At 41.0% G+C, this 21,408-nt stretch overlaps 1 protein-coding gene across 3 annotated transcripts in view; it reads left to right on the top strand.

Annotated features, from left to right (window-relative positions):
- RUNX1T1 (RUNX1 partner transcriptional co-repressor 1) overlaps positions 1 to 21,408 on the top strand; it is a 143,612-nt gene that overhangs the window by 12,495 nt on the left and 109,709 nt on the right. Inside the window, exon 2 of one of the 3 annotated variants that reach the window (XM_043601355.1) lies at positions 14,173 to 14,345. The exons of the other annotated variants lie outside the window; for them this stretch is intronic. Within the exon in view, the coding sequence (XP_043457290.1) occupies positions 14,258 to 14,345 (88 nt within the window). The 5' untranslated portion in view covers positions 14,173 to 14,257. The remainder of the gene's footprint in view (positions 1 to 14,172; positions 14,346 to 21,408) is intronic. 3 annotated transcript variants of the gene reach the window in all.

Raw genomic sequence — 21,408 nt, 5'->3', positions numbered from 1 at the left:
ATTAATTTTTCAACAGCTGGGTCCTAGACCACTTCTGAGTGTGCACTGACCAACCACCTAGTTGTTGGTCTTGGGAGAGAGAAGACCTGACAAACATTAGAGATCTGCTGTGAGCCTGGAGTTAACCTTCCCATACGTTGTCGTTACTGACTTTAAGTCAATTATAAACCAGCCTATCACTTCATTTCGAACACTTGGGAAATGTCTTAGTGGCTCTTCTGGCTAGACCTTTTGCCTTAATATGGAAACCCGAGATTTTCTTGTGTCTCCCAACTTTATCACCTGCTTTGTTCCCAAGTTTGAATAATTAGAGGTTTATTTTCTGAATACATGGCTTAATATGCTTCTCAGCAGCCACGATCTGTGCACCCATTGTTTTCTTATGCCCTCACCCCAGCCTAGGAATCAGATTGGCTACTAGCTGATAGACATCCTTGGATATGCCCAAGTGTTTGCCAGTCTGTATCCCTCAGTATCTCCTAATCCAGGCTTTTCCCTTACTAAATTGTGTTCCCTCGTCCTGCACCACACCAAAGCCAAGAGGAATCAGGTTGTTAGTCCCTTTATTGATCTCTGGAGCTCTCTTCTGCCCAATGTCCCTCATCCCCGAGGCTTGGCCCATCACACTTGGTCATACTGTATTTTGATCTCTACATCTTCTACTTGGCCGGGTCCAACTTCCCGGTCATTTCTTAAGAGGAGAAGGATTCTGCACTATTTGGAGTGTGCAGCTATACTTGTGTGCTGTAAAACGCTCTGTATTATAAAAAGAAAGATATGGTGTGTACATTCCCCTGACGGATGGGTAAACTGGATTTCCCTTTCCAGCTCAGTCACTGTTTTGCTGTGTAGCCTGGGATGCATTCCAGCCTTCAGGTGAATTCTTCAGAAGTAAGATGAAGGGCAGATTCAGTGTTCCTTAGGCTTCTCAACTCTCTCATGTATGAGTTTGTGTGTGATGCTGAGAGGAGGCTTTTAAGGATTTCCCATGGTTAGGTGAATGAAAAAATTTCTTAATTTTTCATTTGGAGCTGGGGGCGCATCTCCTCTCCATATGGCTGGGAAATAGAATCAGTGTAGAACATCATTATCTCCTCGCTCTCCTCCATTGAAAAGAAGTGGCATTGAGCACAGGGAGACATTTTTTCCACAGCCATCCTGGGTCTCAGATGACTGTCTAAAATTTTAGTTGTTACTCTACCTTTTTAAGAGGTGAATGATGGAGGAATGAGTCTGTTTATGCGGTGAGAAGGAATTAAATATTTCAGGTTTTGCTCAAGGAGAACAGCCTTTATGCTTTTACCTCATGGCTGCTGGACAAGATGAACTTGGTGCTTGGGGGCAGGAGTGAGGGCCTAGGAGCTAAACCATGGTGGTGATTAGTTGTGCTTACTAGGCATGCGCCGTATCCTGCTGTCTCAAGGTGTGGACTTAAGTCACTTGGAAATTTAGAAAGTGACCTCCATAAACCATTTTTGGAGAGAATTTGGTAAGTAACAGCTTCCTTAAATGAACAAGGGCACATTATCATTTGGTTAGGAATCAGTTCTTAACTAAGACTGAAGTTACCCTATTTGTATTGTCTGAAGAAACAGTCTGCTATCGGTTTTAAATGCCCAGTTATTACCAATAACACTTTGATTTCCTGCTTTAGTTTTTCAACAGTTTAGGCATTATTAGAAGTTTAAGCCTAATTTGTGAAATTGTCAATGAGGGAACTGGGCTGGATTTCTTTGGAACCTTGGAGCTATGGCATTCCCGTACTTACGATTTGATGAAGGAGAGCACTTTGTCATCATCCAGGATGGCAGTAGAAACTTCTGCTGCTTACTAGGAATATCTGCAATTGGCAGGACTTGGAAGTTTGTTAGCAATGGAAGCCACGCGAATTACTTTCGCTTCGCTGGTTGTAGAAGACTTTTGTGTTGGCATTCGGAGTTCAGTGGGAGGCCAAATGGAAGTGATTTTGCTTTTCTTCTTTTGGCCACCAAGGAGAATGCCTTAGAAGTATGAGCTCTCGGTTGGTACCTCACTTGACTGGATTGGTCATTGCATCAGAGAAATAATAGAGAAAATGTCATGAGATGTCATGGCAGTTTGTCTACAGAAGCGCAAGAGCTGGGTGGCCGCCAATCATAGGAGAGGAAACAGTGTGAGCGCAGCGATGGGCTAGAGGTGGTCGGTAGAGCACGGGGAGGGAAAACTAGCTGTCTGATGCTATTATGAAGAGTATTTGAGAAGTCTTTGCCACGAGACCTTGTGGGGAGCGCCCCTGTGCCACTCAGGTAGGGGATCGGAGAGATCTTAGGAAAGAAGGTAGGTCGTGGGACCTGCAAATGCTGGGGTACAGTTGTGGTGCCAGGGAACCAGCACAGCAGCGTCGTGCACAGACAGCATTGCGAGTGCACATCCGGTTGGGCAGACCGAGTACCAGCACCTGGAAGGTCATCCCCCAGTGGATGCTGCACGTGTGGTGCAAGTTGCACCTCAGATGCAAAGTCTTAGAAAGTCGGTTGGTCCGTGTGGTTAAAACGAGATGTACTGTGCCCCGTTCCCTAACCTCAGGATCTAGGAAGATGTGAGCTGTAAGACAGGTCATGAAAGACTGCTAGTTTATTTCCTGAATCTATGCATATGTTATGTAGACAGTGATGAGCAAACACAGCTGGGAAGAACAGCAGATGATATTGGGACTGGAAATGTGGTGTTTATCAGACTGACATAGTAATCCTTGTTTCCCGTGAAAGTGTTCTTTTTAAGTGACGGTTAGGATTCTGTAACTTTTACCATGTGTCAGACAAGTATTCTCGACTACCTTTTGCGTACCTGTCACACATTCTCATTCTCATCTCTAGCTGGGTTTATTTAGAAATGAGGATTTGGCCATATGTGGGTTTGACCTCTGATGGGAAGCAAACATGGACCATAAATTCTCATCCTTTTATTGAATAAGGATAGGTAGGTCCATTCAGGTCTAAATGGAACATAGATGTGATCAGTCTCCGTTGACTTGTCCAAAAGTGAGCCTGGATTTGGCTAGAGGCAGCAGGTATAAAATATCAGAGGACAATATAAATGAAAGAGCAGCAAAATGAGCAACCCATTAAACCTAATTCTCCTATTTTTTTTAAAAAACTGTTTATTTATTTTGAGAGAGAGAGGTTTCATGAGTGGGGGAGGGGCAGAGAGAGAGGGAGAGAGGGAAAGAGAGAATCCCGAGCAGGCTCCATGCTGTCAGCGCAGAGCCCGACTTGGGGCTTGATCTCACGAATCCTGAGATCACGACTTAGGCTGAAATCAAGGGTGGGACGTTCAACTGACTGAGCCGCCCAGGGGCTCCCAAATGTTCCTATTTTTAAAGAAACACATAGGCTCTTTGGGGAGTCCTAGTAATGACTCCTTTTAGATTATCTGAAAGAAAATTAAAAATTCACTCTGGCTTGTCAGTTGGGAGTAATAAATTGCTAAATATTTAATGGATGCCTGCTATGTGCAAAACGAGGTGGTAGGTATCCATGAGTGGGTGTACATGAAACTCAGTGCGTGCTCACGTCCCACTGAAGATAGACCCACTCAGGTCAAAGAAAACTGCTACCTAAGTTGGTGAGCCTTCATGACTTAACCGATTAAATGCACCAGTAAATGAGATTTTTTTTTGGGGGGGGGGGGGCGAGTTGGAATTTCACCTTGTCTTAAAACAGGATTTATCAAAGTGAAGTCATCACAATGGGATTCTGAGCGGTTACAAAGTAGGGATGTGGAGTACAGAAACCCAGATGTGGGAGAGGCTTTCGGAGGACTAACGGGGTGGGGTAAGTGGGGCTGGAGAGAGAATAAATTAAAGAACGTGGCTGTGTCAAAAAGGACTCATGGGTGATGATTGGGAAATAAACAGATCATAAATGTCTTGGGTGTGAAGCATTTTGATTTAAGCTTTATCTTCCGAGCAAGCCAGAAGTTTTTAAAACTGTGTCCTCGGGGTGGGACGGGGCGCGAAAGCTGCCCGGCCCGGGGTTCAGACCCTTTTATTTGTCTTAGCACCGTGAAACCAGAAAAATTCTGCTTTCACAATAAATTGCTCTATATGTTAGATTTCTCTGGCTGGACTTCTTTTGGACAAAGGGTGCCATGGGCAAGTAGATCTCACAAAAGCCAAAGTAAAAACAAAACAAAAAGTCGTGCTAGGTAAGGCGAAACCATGGACCCGGGTGAGGTCGCGTTTCTCAAGAGCTGGTCCGACAGTGACCAGTCGGACGGATCGGAGTGGAGGAATGACTGGAGGCGAACCAGCCAGGAAGCCGGTGGCAGCAACTCAGATTTTAGATGTTGTAGCAGGATGATCAGGATTGGGTCTGTAGGACACAAAGGAGGAGGCAGATGGATGAGGCATTGCAAAGGAATAATCATTAGAACTTGGATATAGGGGTGAATTTAGAGAACTTGCATTATGTGTCCAGTGCATTTCTCTGGCCAGAATTTAGAATCACTCCGGTGGTTTAAGGAGAAGCTTCTCTACTCCTCACAGACACCGAGTGTCATGTGACTCAGAGTCTCAGCCTCCAGAGAGAAGCCTCAGAGCCCAGGGGTGTATCCCTGCCCCAGGGATTCCTGTGGTCTAGCCCCTTGTGGAAAATGGTGACAGGGCTGTGAAGTGATAGGTGTTCCTTCCAGAGTGGCTGTCGCATGGAGGATGTTTATTGATCTCTCTGGGACTTGGCTCCCTCCTGTGCTTTGGCTTCTTGCATGAATTTTAATCCGTTCTGAGATCCCTTCCGTTTTGTAGGTACCTCTGGGCCATGCGGGGTTATAAGAAGTGGTGAGGGGGGTTGGGTCAGACTCTTAACTTTCTAGCACAGCAACCTACCTATTTGACATTTCTCGAACACCAAACTTGTATTTGCAGGATAATTTGTGAAACTTCATTCAACTGTAATGTTACATAGAGGAGAAAAGACAGGGAAACAGAGAGGAAGGAGTCAGGAAGAGGCCCTGAAAGAGCCGAAGCATGCTCACAAACCAGTGTGCCCCAGACTTTGTGGGGACACACTCCCTGGGAGGGGAAGTGAGTTATTTCAACCCTCATTACTTGACAGTTATTTGAACCCACATTCATTCATTCAGTACCCCAATCGTCTGTAGACCAAATAATTTCATGCGATAACATTTTCAGATACACTTTAAAAGAACAAAAACGTGTTAAAACTATACTGAGTTACTAGAAACTTGTCTTTATGTGCTTTACGACCAGCAGATAGTAAACACAATACAATTATATGAAGGACCACAATTTTTTGTTTGAAAATAGAGGCCTCACATGGGAAAAGTAGAGGAATCCCTTTTGCATGTGAAAGGGCAGTATTGAATCCTGAAGATTAAGTTGCTTGCAAATCATCTTCCCTGTTTAAGGGATTTTAGTTATTGAAAGAAACAACGGGGAGCCTGGGTGGCTCAGTCGGTTGAACGTCCTGCTTTGGCTCAGGTCATGATCTCATGGTTCATGGGTTCAAGCTCTTCATCGGGCTCTGTGCTGTCAGCACGGAGCCTACTTCAGATCCTCTGCCCACCCCCCATGCCCCTCCCCCGCTCGCTCTCTCAAAAATAAATAAACATTTAAAAAAAGAGAGAAACAACAACAAAAATCTACCAATTTCTGCACTTTTAGGTCTGGGTTCATCAAGATAATGTTACTTCGGGGTCTTTCACCTTGTTTTGTCCAGAATCATTTAATTTGAAAATATACTGGTAGTTCTCTTTTTACTTTTTGAACTTTAACCAAATTTGGAGTTTGTGGTTTTGTTATAAAATCTCTTGGAGTGGAATTTTGTAAGACTTTTTTCCTCTGTTGTCAACTGTGCTTGATAAGAATTAATCACCGGCAGTCAGAAAAGGACTTCAGCATAAAAATCAATCTATAGTGTTTAAAAAAAATGAGACCAGCTTACATGTGTTGATGTGGAATCATTCCTGAGATATATTGTGAAGTGGGAGAAGCCGGGAGCAGAACATTATGTGCCATATGCTACGTTTGTCCAAAAGAATATGCATACACTTCTCCTTGCAGAGATATGTACCAGCATCTGACAACAGGAGTTGCTTTGGGGAAGAAAGTGGGGTCCAGGCATGGTGATTGAAAGGAGATTTTTTTGTTGTATGTCACCTTGGTCCTTTGAGCCTTTTTGCAAATCTCGTACGTGTTTCACTCACTGTAAAGTTAGAGATTGCAGCATCAGACCCGGATTGGCTGGTTCTGGGACCCTGTCCTTCTGGGGGAAAGTCATGCTTCTGTCTTCTCTGCCAAAAGGCAGTGGAGTGTGGAGGGGAAGCGGCCCAGCTTCCAAGTGCTGTCCTACTTGGTGAATCTCCTTCTACTCCCCCCTGTTCATCTGGAAATCATTCTCATCTGGATAATCATGGCATGACCTCATAAGGTTGTCATGAGAATTACATGAGGTGTTATGTATGGAGCATAACTGTTAATAAAGACTTGCTTATTCTTAGAACATGACTTGGCCTCTTTGGAACTGCCCATCACGATTCTAGAAACCCCCTGTAGGACCTTCTCTTCTCTCCACATGATTCTTCTCAGTCACCTTGCTTCAGCAAATCCTTAAAAGAACATCTAGCCCTATTTGATGTCTGGGGATATAGAGGTGTTCAAGGCATACAACACTCCGATTTGCTAGACCTTTCTCACTTCAGCCTTCATTAAGACCCATTTTCCAGGGAACACACTTTGTCGTCTCCTAAGTCTCAAATGAAACCACTTTCTGAAGACTTCATGATATCTCTTCCTCAAACACTGGGTTTGTCACATCCAACTCTTTGCTACTATCCGTCTGATTCAGACTTGTCTGCTGGTTGTTTGTAAGTCTGGGACAATTGGGGTACTATTTGCTGCTTTGTTAAGTAAATTTTTTTTGAAAACTTATTTCTTGAACTCAAGTTATGTACTTGGTACCGTCCTGAAATATTTCATTGCTAAGACCTAGAAATCTTTGATTTCAACCGCATGTTGTTTCTCTCCCAGTTTCTATCTATCTCGGTCCCCTTTCATTGTGTTCTCTTATCATAGAATGTACAATTTATTGCTGCTGTATTTTGGCTTGTAAGTTTCTGCAACCAAAAAAACAATACAACCCCATCAGCTCTAGTCAGACTGTGCACTTGCATATTCATATGTGCACATCTTAACCCATTTTATTTTATTTTGTTTTATTTATTTATTTATTTATTTATTTATTTATTTATTTATTTATTTATTTTTACCCTGAAGTTCACAAGTGTGCTTTCTGTAAAGGGTGAACTCCCTGAAATTGTAAGGAAAATGCTGTGTGTAGGGATGCATTTGTGAGCTGAAACTGTCCCTTTGGTCAGGGACACAACAGGGCTAAAAACCATGTTAGTGGCTCCCAGCTTCTCCGCTCCCAGATGCCCCCCACATTATCGCTTTCTCTCCTTTGGCTGCCCAGGGCTGCTGTTTTCTGGGCAGATTCACGGGCTGAGGACTTTCCTCCTGAGTAACCTACCCTGGCCGCCTACCCCCCCCCCCCCCCATCTTATCTTTTCTGACGTTGTACGGGATCCCAACTGCTCTGCTGCTCAATGAACTAGATTTACAACTAGGGAAGGTACTGGATAGGATAACAGGTCCATCTCCCCCCAAGATTCTGGGACTCAGAATACGGAAGCGAGTGAAAATACCACTTTTTCCTTCCAGGTAACGTTTTCACTTGAAGACATCATTTCAGAAGAGCAGCCTTCTGTTCCTTCACGCAGGTGGCCGAGCAATTTCAGGCAGATATGCATGCATGGTGGTGGGAGGGGACTGAAGGTCTTCACAGAATGAGGTTCACGTACCATCTTACTGAGTCCTCACCTGGGAATGAACTCATTTCCTAAATCACTCCTAGAGGCTTTTACCCGTGCCCCAGGTCACCCCGCATGTGTGCTGGGGCAACGTCTGAACCTAGGTTTTCTGATTTCCACACTGCTCTGTTCTAGGACTCACTGTCACTCTCCTCAAATCTTCAAATCCTACCACCTAGGAGTTTTCCCCATGAACAGGGCCAGCCACACAGATGGCAGGTGGGAAAGATACTAAAGTTCAAATGGAAAATTATCAAGATTTAGGACTGCTCTTAGAAAAGTTACTGTTTAGAGTGTAACAAATACCACTGTTTTGTAAGTTTCTGAGGTGGGGCATGGGGAGGCAGGAAAGAGAGAGAAGGAGGGGAGGGAGATGTTAGCTGATGAGGAACAGCAGCAAGCAGATCCCGTTTGCAGCCGGACTCTTGTAGATCTCCTTTTCGAGGTGTGTGACCATCTACCGTGAGTGCAGATACTTTTCAGAGTTTTGTTTTTCTTTCACGTGAAAGTTGCCAGCATGGGACAGATGCCTTTATTTGGAGAAACCAGTCTTTGGAAGTAATTGGTTCTCTCTCCTCTTATCCCCCAGAGATGATCTTCCACAGATGAAATTAGATGAGTAAAAAAAAAAAAAAATTAAAAATATTAGTTTGTGGTATTTTTTATTTTTCGCTGTAAAATGTTTTAGGACCTGCGGTTTAATTCCACATATTTTGGAACTGTTGACTGATCATAAATATTTTTATCACTATTCGTACAGTAGTGACTTTCAGAAAGGAAAACTTATGGTCGAACTAGATCATATTTGAGTAGTGACCTAATGCTTGAAACCATCGTATTAAAATAGGTAATACCAGCTTTCTACTATCAAATGATGGGATCTGAGCACATGAGATCAAACAGTGCTTGCACTAGGGAGGCCAAGATAGGCACTTTCTAGTATTCTCTCTTACCTTCGTATCATCCTGGTAAGTTAGATATTACTATCCCACTTTAGAGATTTACATCTGAAGCTTGGAGAGGTTAAGTGACACGTTCAAGGTCAAATAGCGGATAAGTGTAAAAGCTGAGAGTCCAGGCCACCAGAGCACGCATGCAATGGGCTTCCAAGTGGTCAGCGTGTGTAGGCCACAGTCATTTTAGGATATTTTGTTTTATTGAAAATGAAATTAAATCTGTAACACAGGAGATATTTGAGAGCTTCCTGCTATTTAAAATTGCCTTGTTCGTTAACTTGTGGGTCATCCTGCATTATCGATTTGACTAAAAATAATCATAGCTGGGGTGCCTGGGTGGCTCAGCCGGTTAAGCGGCCAACTTCAGCTCAGGTCATGATGTTGCAGTTTGTGAGTTCAAGCCCCGCTTCAGGCTCTGTACTGACAGCTTGGAGCCTAGAGCCTGCTTTAGATTCTGTATCTCCCTCTCTCTCTCTGCCACTCCCCCTGTCATACTCTGCATCTGTCTCTCAAAGTAAGTAAAAGTTAAAAAAAATAATAAATAAATAAAAATAAATCATAGCTTAGTCTCCTGCCTTCTGGTTAATATATGTTGTAAAATAATATTTGAAGGATTTAAAAATAATCCTTTATCACAATATAAGAAAAAGGGCTTGAAGATAGACGAGATAGTATTTGATCATCATTTATTCCTTTGCTCACTCAGGCAATGCTGAGTGAACACTTTCTGTGAGCCAGGCACTGTGCTAGGCGCTGGGTATGAAGACTTGAGTAAACACAGCCCCCTTCCCTCGTGGCCCTTGTGATAGAATGAGTAAAGTCCATCAGGGTGGGTTTGAAGGCATAAAGAGAGAATAAGGTGAGAGCTCTTTCTAGTAGCAGGAAACTCAGTTGGTAAACACAGTTGGGAGCTAAGTCTATGTGTAAAAACTGCTAGAGTGTATTTACTCCTAGAGCTTGTATGGACTTAGGCTGAAGTTCTTAATCATGGTGTCCTACTGCTCAGTGTGTGGCCTCACAGCCCAGGATGCCCTGGGTGTTTCCCATCTAGGCCTATGTACGTGTAGTACTGGTGGGAATGGGCTCAGGTGAACAATGGCAGGCAAAGGTTGCCCAGCCAATATGGATCATAAATGCCCTTACAGTTAAAGGAAAGAAGGTGATCATAGGTCCAGGAGTGGTCAGGAAAAGGTTGATGAAGGCCACAGGAATTGAATTGGGCTTTATAGCATTTCAGTAGGGGGATTTCATTTGTTTCATTCTTTTTATTTGGGCTACTACTATGTGCCAAGTACAGTTTTAAGTATGGGAGAAAGAGCAATGAGCAAAACACACAAGGCCACCGCTTTCCGAGAGCTTATAGTTTGGAATGGGGGAGGGAGACAAGTAATAAAGATGTTAATAAAATTATTCCACATAGTGTTAAATGCAGTGATGGCAATTAAAAATCAGGGTTGGAGAGGATAATGAGGGTGCTGGTGGTATTGTTGAGACTTTATTTTGGGTGGTTGGAAAATCATCTCTGAGAAGGTTGTACTTGAATGAAACCTTAGTCTTTGAAGGAGCTGGGCATATGCAACAATCTCTGGAATGAGGCCTGAGGTCGATGGACAAAGCCATAAAGATGAGACAATGGATTATATGGGGGGGTTACCCCAGAAAGAGCTCCACCCTTACAGGGCATGGTCGGAACAGGGGCTGAAAGGTGTAGGGTTAGTGCCAAATTATGGAGGGTCTTGAGTAGCAGAATGGCACAAGACTAAGGACTATGTTTTTCTACATGTGTCTCAGGGGATGAGTAGTTAGGACAGAGGAGGAGAATCTGCATGAGTTTGTCATGGAAGCTTAAGGAAAGCTGGTGCTGTGATGAACGCCACTCAAATAACATAATGTCCCAATCACTTCCTGTTGGACACTGAGCGTTGTCCTGAAGTGCAGCATGCACGGTGCTTGGTTGACCACTTCAGATTAGGGGGTTATAGGAGGATTTGTCCTGCAAATGAGATCATGGAGGCTTTGACAAAGGTAAGCTCCCATCCAGTGTCAGGGACTGTACTTATTAAGGTGATAATTAAGTCAGATATGATAGAACAGGTTCCTTTTGTGATAATTCCCCTTGGAATACAAAACTAATGGTGTTTTTATTAATGCGAACGGACGGTCTTTATTATTATAAAATCTTTTTATGAAAGGAAAGAGAAAAGTTAAGGTCTGACTCAAGCCAGGTTGATAGAGAAGTGTGTTTAAAAAGGTTCATTTGTGGAATAACTATACGCATATTATTTACTAAAGGAAAAATGACCCCAAACGTTGATATAATTCTCTAGAGAAATGTATTTAGGCAGTGAAGGGATTCCTGGCAGTGACTGAGAAGCACCGTAATGGAGAACTGCACTTGGTCTCTTTTGAGGTTGATTCTGATGTGTTGTAGTCTTTACATCCTATTAAATTTTTGAAAGATAAACTGATACAAGAATGATTTGCCAAGGCTAGCAACTCTTCCTTTTAAAACCTTGGCTCGGTGTACACGCTGAAGGGATGGGGGAGTAAGATAAAAGCATTATAAATATGAGGTTAACTGAATTCAAATAGAAGGTTCTCTCAAGTTATTGCATTCCTTAGAAAATAAATACATTGCGCATATGGTTAAGATTGATCAAAAAAGTATTCTGTATGCCAGTGATTACATTCCCATCTGTGATTAAGGTTTTCTGTCTGCATCTGGTTTTCGCATTATATTTCTGTAACAAGAATCCTTTATATAGCAGAGTTCACTTTCTGTATTTTCTATTAGCTGCAGCTTGAACTACTGCACGGATCGTAGGTTTACACATGTGGTTTTCATTACTTCATACCATTGAGAAAAAGTAATATTTGTTTGGGAATGTATGTTTTCCACAATTTCCATGGTAATACAACATGTTGAGCCTTTTTAATAACACTCTTGTAGAACTACAAATTGTTTGAGGCATTCTACTCTTGGTGGAGCTTAGCTTTTAAACTTTTCTCAGTGTATGTTCCCCTCATAATGATGTATAACACATTTGAAAGCTGAGGATCTGAACAAAGCAATGATTAAAGATAAAGAAATTTTCCTCTGATTCGCAGGTGATACAGTCTTTAGTGTGGCATATGTATCACAGATATCTGGATGTATATTTAATCATGTTCAGTGCCATTGCTTATATTATTATTTCATTTTGGAAGACCATTTAATGTGTTGGATGCATAAAGCCCGAACATAATACTCCAAAGTCATTATTTTAAAAAATTTAAACATTAGCTTTTTAAAAAAATTATTCTGTTGATTTTGATACAGTGTTTCATATGGAAACTAGTTTAGTGGGGAAAATCCTCACGGGTAACTTTAGGTATACGCTGTATATTATTTGAATGTGTATTTCTATGCCATGTTAACATTTGAGAATTTATAAACACGCTGCACATTTAAAGTATTTTGTAACACTATCTTCCTGCCAACTTGCCTCCATTCACTTCAGAATACTCTGACTAAAATAGACACAAGCTAAAAAGTGACACAGTATATTCTACCTAGGGGAAGGGAATCATTTGTGACTGAGAAATGATCTTTTAAAGAAAGTTTGTCCACACAGTAATCTTATGTGCCTCAACACTGCGATCTACGACACCATTTTTGTTAATAAACGTAGCTATCACTATTTAGCAGTCACAAGAAGGAAGAAATAGACTCAGACTCCAGAGGGTTTATAGGTGCTTTGCCTCTTTCATTTGTCCAGTGGAGATTATGAACTATGGCCCACACAGGTACAATCCACTCTTATCAGTTCCTCTGATGACTTTAGTCAGTGTTTGCTGAAGCACAAAATATTATAAAATATCAACATCATGATTGAATCTAAGAAAAGTAGCCATTTTCTTCTCTTCCCCCATAATGTTTGTCTAATCTCTATTTATAAAATATTCTTACCTTAGTATGGAAACATTGGAAATAGGATTGGGTAGAAACTTACCCATATCTCCATCTTCTAGGAACAGTTACTTAACATCTAGATGTATTTACTTCCGGTCTCCCCTCCTTGCACCCCATTCCACCCCCGGAATGGGACGATTTACATATGCGTACATGTATCTATGTATTCCGGTCATTTTCTTATTGAAAATTTTGCTTTATGATTTGTTAGGTTGCATGGTAAGCTAAATGTTTCCAAGTATCGGCTGGGTGTTTTTACTGATCTTTGCTGAGTCTCCAGGCAATTTTCAACGAAAAAATACCTAGTACTGTAATTTTCCTGAATGTTATTTAATTTTTACCATAAGGAATAAAAAACAACTGATTGCATGATAGAGTCATAATGTCACCTATCAAGGGTATTGATTGTTTTTAATGGAATCTGCTTGTTTATATACGTCAAATTATATTCACCAGTTTTAATTACTAGGGAGTACTTTGGTTTCTTAAAAAAATAATAGCAATGGCCTTAGTAATACTTTTTGAGACTGCTTTTATAAATCTTTATTCCTTTGCATTTACTGAGTTCCTCCCTTTTGTGCATATGATTGTGCTTGAGTTATATAGTTCATAAATTATAAGAATTAAAGAGCGATACTTTTTTCTACACATAGTGGCTGTAGTAAGAATGGGCGAGTAATAGGCAGTCAATAAGTATTTGAGAATGGATAAATGAATGAATTCTAAAGCTGCCAAATCTAGCTGGAAAAATGAGAGAATTTGGATTACTTTAGAGAAAAAAAGTAGTAGGAGTTGGTTGATTTGGTAAAGTGGTTCACCAATAATTGTTGTTACTAATATTTTAAAACTACACAGGTTACTTGTGATTATTATCAGCTGTTTAAAACTATTTGAGCAAATAATGGCAGTGTTTAAATTTCAGAACAGTGAAACAACGTGGACACCACTTTGTTTTGAAATAGAATTTAATTTGCATGTACTATTCTATAAAATAAAATAAACACGTAATGTTTCAAAACATTTTCTAAAGAAACCATGATCAATGACAAATTATTTAATTTTTTATTGAACAAGGTAAAAATCGAACACATTGTTTTAAGGTATTGATGTACATATGTTTTAAACCAGTCAAAGGAAGAGGAGTTGCCAGGTTGAGAAGGCATCCAGCTTTGAGTCAGATGACTGGAGTTTTAAGAGTCTCTTAGAACATGTCATTACAGGAACTGAGAAAATGGAACTTGTTTTTGGACACTTCTAAAATTTAGAAGAGCTTGTATCTGTTTCTTAATACAAACAAAACAAAACTGGTATGTAGTATTATCGTTTAAGTGGACGGGTGTGATACTTCAGACTGGTTGTGATATATGCGTTTTCTTTCCCCTTTGTTGTCGTCAATAGAAAAGATTGATCTCTGGGCTGGTGAACATAATATCTGTCCCAGTCCGAAAAGGAGAGAGGAAATTAGCAGAGCGATTGGTGGAGAATGATATCTGTCAAAAGAAACACTTGGAGAGCACTGAGTTTAGTAATAGGTGACTGCCGGAAAAAAGGGAACTTTGAATATTGTCAAGGTAAGGAACAGACAAATATTTTGATTTTGCCATTTACTTACCAAAAAAAAAAAAAAAAAAAAGAAAGAAAAAAATCACTCTTATATTTTCCCTATAAATTATAATTGTGAAGGTTTCTTTTTTCTTCTTCTTTCCTCTGGTGCCTGTTAATAAAGAATTTGTGTTATATATTTAAAAAAAATTGTTTTTCACGTCTTTGGGTATGGGATTGGGAGGGGATCAATCAGCCTGGCTGTGGGAACCTTTGTTTGATAGCTTTGGGTCTGAAGATCTCAAATGATCAAGTACCAAATTTTTTTCCCACCCTCTCCTTGTTGCAGTGCTTCTTGCCATGTTTCATAATACATCTGTTATAAGCTGAGCAATACTTGGAGTTAAAGAGTAAAAGCTATGCCATGATTTCTGTGTTTATTGTAACTTGAGATGGTGTTTTTCTAAAACAGTTTGTTGACTAAAGAGGGAAAAAAGTGCTTTCAATTTATTATTTCTTCTAATTGATCCGGATTTTTTTTTTTTTAACTTTTAGGTGAATGTTACTTCCTAAGCAGAATTCATCTTCGTAGGCACATTAAAAAAAACAAAACAAAAAAATCTAACTTTAGGAAAACGGCAAATATAAACTGCGTATGTTACCATTTGGCAAGAGACCTCTTAAAGCCTGCAACATTTCAAAATGAAGGAGGACCCTGAATTATGGGTTCCAGAGAGTTGATGCCTCCTGTAGCCAGCTCAGTTTTAGGTTTAGTGGACTTGTGCAGAAGCACAGATGAATAAGGATGAGCCGTGCCAGGAAAAGTTGAGAGTTAACACAAATGTCGTGTAATACTGGTTGGCACTCTAGTCATTGGGAAGGGAGTTTTGAAAGTCTTTGACTGCCTGCCTGACTACATGGAAAGAGGGGTAGCAAAATATTTACCATCTGTGGCCATGGTTCTGGAAACATCGCTGCTGGTGCCCACCCCACAGTATCTACTCTTGCAATTGCTACAAATACTTATTGGCTTGTTCTGTAAGTTTCCAAGAAGGCGTTGGCAAATGAGGGTGTTTGTGTTTTTGAAAGACCACAGAAAATGAAATAATTTTCCGTATAATTGCAGAATCCTTTGAGGTAGCCTAAATTGTGATTTCGTTTCTACTAAAACTAGTAGTTTTCTACTTTCATTCCCCCTTCTTCATCTCATGATGATGTTTTCCAATAGTGAGAGAGAAGGCAAGGAATTCAGCTTTATTAAGTAGTTGAGACATCGCTCACCTCTGCTTCTACCTTCTTACCTCATGTACTATTGTTACTAAAAGTTAATTCTTTGAGAACTCGCATCTTGGTTGACTAGACTTCTCAAGTCCAAAACTAGAAAGATGTCAATATCTTAAAGGAAACTGATAATAATAATAATAATAATAATAATAATAGTAACAACAGCAACAACAGCAGCAGCAGCAACAGCAACAACCACTGCTTAAGAATGTGTTTCTTTTCATCTGCTATCAGCAGAAAGCACTTGTTTTAAAAGAGGATATAGCTCTGCTTTTTGCCTTATATATCTCTATGGGGGCTCTTAATAATATGACAAAATAATCTGAGATCCAGATTACCAATGGAAAAGGCTATTGGATTTAAACCCTTGAGCATATGTGGCAGATCCATAGCGTCTTGGCCTTTACCCACCCCCATCGCAGTACGATCTTACTCTCCTCTGGGCATGCGGGCTCTGTTTGCGGCCTGCTGGCAATGAACCATTGCAGCATGGAAGATCCATATTGAAAGCAAAAGTGCATGACAAAGACACACATTTAAAAATGACTTAATGTACGTTGTTTGTTATACTATGCAAATCCTGGATTTATAGCATCAGGTAGCAAACACCATGCTGAGTTCTTTTGTTCCTATATGTGTGCGTGTGCAAACATCCTTAAAAATATGATGTGTGTACACATGCACGCACACACACACACCCGCACACAATGTTTATATATACAATATCGTGTTGGCCGATTTTATAGCTGTTGGGATATCCGTTGGGTTTTCTTTCTTTATCATGTGGCATTGAAAATTTTACTCCTAGTCACTTCTTCCTTTTTGTAAAGGTAATGGGTGTGTAGAAACACGGGGTTCAGACTCAAGTTGATTCAAGAAGTAGAGAGGAACAGAAATTATATGCTTTAAATTTTTAAACACCTGGAATCCATTGGGTTCCTGGGGTTGTAATTTGGAGACAGGAAAAGAAAAGAACTATGTGAAGTTGAACAGTCGGGGCTCTAAGTGAGAACGGCCTGAGGTGGCGCCAGAGAGTCTGGTCTGTGTAGTGAGTTTGGTGGGGGGGGGGGGGGGGAGGAGGCGGTGGCAGGTTGTCACCAGGAGACCTGCTGCGGGGTGAGGGGGTGAGGGTGGGCGGGGGGGGGATGTAGGGGGGACGGGAATGACGCTGAGCTGAGCGGACAGCCACCAGTTTAGGTAGAAGCTGGTAAAGGCAAACTACTGCTGTTTCCCCCATGTTTTGAAGCATGCCCAAAATAAGCATAAGGCTTGGTCCTCTAGAATGTGATGTGAAGCTAGACTCCTGTAATGTTTGCCTTTGTGAGGAGTGGGCGGGTTTAGGACAGCTAGGGAGTGGTTGCCCTTAGAAGCCATGGAAGGAAAATACTAATACTAAGAAGGGTCCAGTGTTTGTCCTATTAAAAATAAAAACGATTTCCTGGCCGTCTAACGATGCAAGGGGAGTAGCATGGGAGACAATTATGACAGAAGAAACTTCTGTTGCAGAGTGGTATCTGTGTTCATATCATGGGGCGGCATGTTTATGTAGTTCCAATTTATAGGCATTATATGGGTTTCAGGAGCTACATTTGTATTTTTAAAAAGGGTGATTTTCTTAAGTTAATTTAAATGGTGCTGCACACCTTTAGATCCCGTTATTTTTATTAGGAAAAGAGGAAAGTGATTTTCTCAGGCAAAATTGCTGGTCTTTGAGAGCGTCTGCATTTATTTTTAGTTTCTCTTGGTCGTGTTCGAGGGGTCTGATAGCATTAATGGGCTTTACCCCACATGGAGCTTTGAGCTTATTGCAGCCTGCACACTGATCCCAGGTCAGTGTGATGCGTGAAATCAATTTATTTGAATCTCTTTGCCTCTATAGGAATTTGGCAGCATGCCAGTTGTTTTCATTTAATGTTCTTTGTGTTGAACACAGACAAGCAGGCACGCTTTTGTATTCCTCTCTCCTTTGGTCTCTGTCTCTTTCAGCCAATATTTTACTCTATGGATTTTGAGATGAAGGAAGAATATATTATTTATATGATTCTAATCATTGCTTAATGTGTGTGTGTGTGTGTGTGTGTGTGTGTGTGTGTATAAATGTACCACTTTCGTTTCTTTTAAGGGATAATTTTTATGTTCCTGAGTTTTCATGGTGACTTTCTTTGTACACCAATAGAGTTTTGTTTCAGTGAGATTTTTGAAGAAGCATAATAACCCACATCATAAGTGGTATTTACTTTGCCACAGTGTCCATTATCAAAACTGGAAAATAACAATGTTAATTGTTTAGTTTGTGAACTGGACTATCAAAATCATTTCTTGGGGAGCTTTTTAGAATTTGAAGATCTACACTTTAATCAACACATGCTAAGGAAAACAGGCTTATTATTTGGGTCTTATTTTCTTTGAATAACCCATCTTCATTAAGACACCAGGGTTTGGCATAGATGTTCCGTATATGAATTTTTATGAGGTTCTTGCCTTCGGTTAATTGTTTTGCTTTTGAAAATTTGGGGGGTAGTGCCCGGGAACAGCCACAGCACAGAGGTTTTTATTACAAATAGACTCAGACCTTTCTGTGGATGTTTTTGTAGGGAGGATTTGTTTCTGGGTCAGCTTTAGGAAGAGGTGGAGAAGGAAACGAGAGAGAGTGAGAGGCGAATGTTGTGTTGATGCCCGGGGCAGTTCTTGCGGAAGTTGATATGCAGAACCGTGGAGCCACAGCTTCAGGGTCAGGCTCATACCCCGAGCCCTGCTTCCTTGTTTAATTACCTGAAGAGCAAAACAGTCAGCCTGAGAGTGTGTGAAAGCCCAGTATCTCTCGCAGCCGCCTGGCGCTCTGACATCCTGCAAGGCCAGCCCTGTCTGTCCGCCAGCGTCAGGCTGGCTCCCGCCCTGGGTTCCTTTCTTTCTGGAGGCATTGTGTGCAAGAGGGTTTGGTCAGGAATTTGAGGTTCCTGCCAGTGCTGTGTCCCTGCTCTCTCCTTCTGGGCTATACCCACAGATACACTTCATTTTTTTTTTTTTAACGGATTTAAAAATTGGGCTCTTTCATTTCATCCTCCAGCCTTGCTCTGAAGCATGATCTCTGTCAACGGCGACAGCTATTAACCAGTGGAGCACTGGGCTTAGTTAGCATGTCCCTATTTTCCTGATTCCTGGTATAGGCTGTCCTACGTGTGTTGCCTTTTTAGGTCAGACTCACTCGTAGCTCAGCGTGGAACTCGTAGTTCAGAGGTTGTTTTGATGAGGCAGTTTTAGAATCTTCATCTGTCCATGAGCATTGTCCATCTTGAAGCGAAGGTGCTAGAACTTTTAAGGTTGGGGTTTTTTTTTTTTTTCCTGTCCTTGGAATTTGAATGTGGACTTGAACATTTGCTGTGGGAAGAGCCACACCCTTTGATGAAGCTGGGGGTGGCGAGAAATAATATTTGGACAGCGATGTGTGGCCAGTTTGAGGATCGTATAGGATAAATATTCTGAGGAATGCTTGGAGATGGAGGCATTTGGGAGATCCCTAGAGTATAACAAGATGTTATCGCACCAAGAGGAAATCCAGCAGGTTCTTTATCCACAGTGTGGGCTGATGAAATGTCCTCATGGTGGGTGGGGGAGCAAAGGTGGTGGTGGTGGGGGGGGTGGTTTCCTGCAAAGGGAGGGGAGAGTGTGACTACACATGCAGTGATTTGGTTTTTCCAACTACTTCATGCGGATTCTGTCATGCAGACTGAAGGGCATTTACCCTTTAGAAGATGCACTCACGTGCATGCCATAATGATACATCTTGGCCGTGCATGCGCACGACCGTGGCTCCGGGGAATTGATTCCATTCTTTGCAAAGAGGAAAGGAATTGGACTCTGTAGGGAAGAGTTGGGTAGGAATGATTCTAAAAACTTCTTTTTTTTTCTTTTCACGTTGTATTTATGGAGATAGTGTCCATCCTTTATGTGTTTGTATACCACTCCAGTGAAAAGTATATGATCATTTAAATCGTTGGATTAGCCCCGTGCGGCTTGTGAGGGAGCTGGCATCACCATGGTCTGTTACGCACCAGCATAGACAGCTCTCTCGGAAGTGTTATGTGTATCCTTGGGCATGTGCGTGTTTATTTATGTATCTGCCTGGTGCATTTCTTTCAGAGGATTTCTCTTTTCAACGTCAATGTAAATAGGAAGAAAGAAAATATATAAATACATTTTAAGCCACACTCCACATTCCTAACCCGTGTCCCCCTGCACGTGACAGACCCTGGGCGCCCCCTCCTTTCAAGCTCTGTCACTTTTTGGTTGTTCTATCCAACTGGAGCTTTCTTAAATGCAAGTAACATTAGTGCCATTTGCAGCATTAAGCCTTGGCAGCAGAGGGTGTATAATGTGAGAAAAACTTGGAGGACTCCGAAAAGTGAATGGAGAAGACTTGTGCTTTGCAGGTGGCGTGAGGAATCACAGGAGAAAATGCGAACAAGAAAGCGGGGTTGGTGCCTTGCGTGGAGTGTGCTCTGGAAGGTGTGGAGTGAAATGGCATGGAAAAAAATAGATCTGTGGGAGAAGAAATTGGGAGGAGGTGAATAACTCTAGAAAAAAGAAGGGGAAAAAAATCCATATTCTCTTAGTAGCTGTGGGCTTGTGTCAGGAACGAAAACAGGACGTTTTGCTCTAATGGATAAAAAAAAGTCACAGTATCCCGAAATTTTAATAAGATTTCGGTACATGCAATTAGGAATAATCTTATAAAAAGTCAGTGAGAAGTTAAAGTTCCAGACAGAGTAAAGGAATTGAGCTGAGATTCATAGGTTTTAGCTCCTGTTTCGTGGGTTTCAGGATATACAGCATTAAATTCTATTCTGCCTGGTCTTGTGTGGGGAAGGAGGATGCATGATGAAACCCAATAGGGTCAGAGTAAAACACTAATTAAAAAATGTACCTTGGTGAAAAAGCAGATATACTGCGCTGGGTAATATTTGAACACATCAAGCGGTTTGGGAATGAAAATTTGTAATGGAATGCACGGTAGCAAAAAATCATTTTTGAGTACGTTTGCATTTGTTTACAAATGTGGCAAATTAGTGTGTGTGTGCATAGATTTTGATAATTTGCAATGTGGAGAGATAAGAAGTGGAGAGTTTGTTGGGGTAAAAAAAAAAAAGTCATGTGAAAAAGAACGTGATGAAAAAAATTCTGGGACTTTTTTTTATTGCTGTGTATTTGCTCCACCTGGTGGATTTTGTTGAAAGTGTCTTAATCCATGTTAATGAAATGGATACCCTTTATACAATTTATAGGAAAATGAATCTTTTGTTTTATTTTTGTTGTGTAAAATGGTTTAATTCCTTTCTAGGTCAAAACACTTACCTGCCTTTTGTTCAGTTCTTCCATTGCACTGAAAGTAATATTTATTGGTTTTTTTTTCTGATTCAAGATGTAATATGTGCTCATTTTAGAAGATTTGGAAAACAGAAACATTTAAAAAAGGAAAATAAGCATGATTTGTAATTTCACCATCCAGAATCATTGCATTGTTTTTAAGAAGAGATGTGATCAGAAGAGAACCAGTTTGCTCTTACATTTATCTAAAGATACGTGGAATGTTAAATATTATGCCAAAGTATCATGATGATGATTATAATTATTTTTGGACAAATGCTGCCCTTAGGATTCCCAGGTTCCCCCCCCCCCCAAAAAAAAAAGTCAAGCATTTAACAGGAACTGCTTTTATTAAGCTGCATGTGTACAGAAGGCAAAGGTAGTGGAGATTAAGGGTGCCTCATAAATTCATAGGGCTGCTCCTGGGGGTGGTGAGATCTGTTG

Source organism: Prionailurus bengalensis, chromosome F2, assembly GCF_016509475.1.
Source record: "Prionailurus bengalensis isolate Pbe53 chromosome F2, Fcat_Pben_1.1_paternal_pri, whole genome shotgun sequence".
Lineage (NCBI taxonomy): Eukaryota > Metazoa > Chordata > Mammalia > Carnivora > Felidae > Prionailurus > Prionailurus bengalensis.
This window is presented reverse-complemented; position numbering and strand designations above follow the sequence as displayed.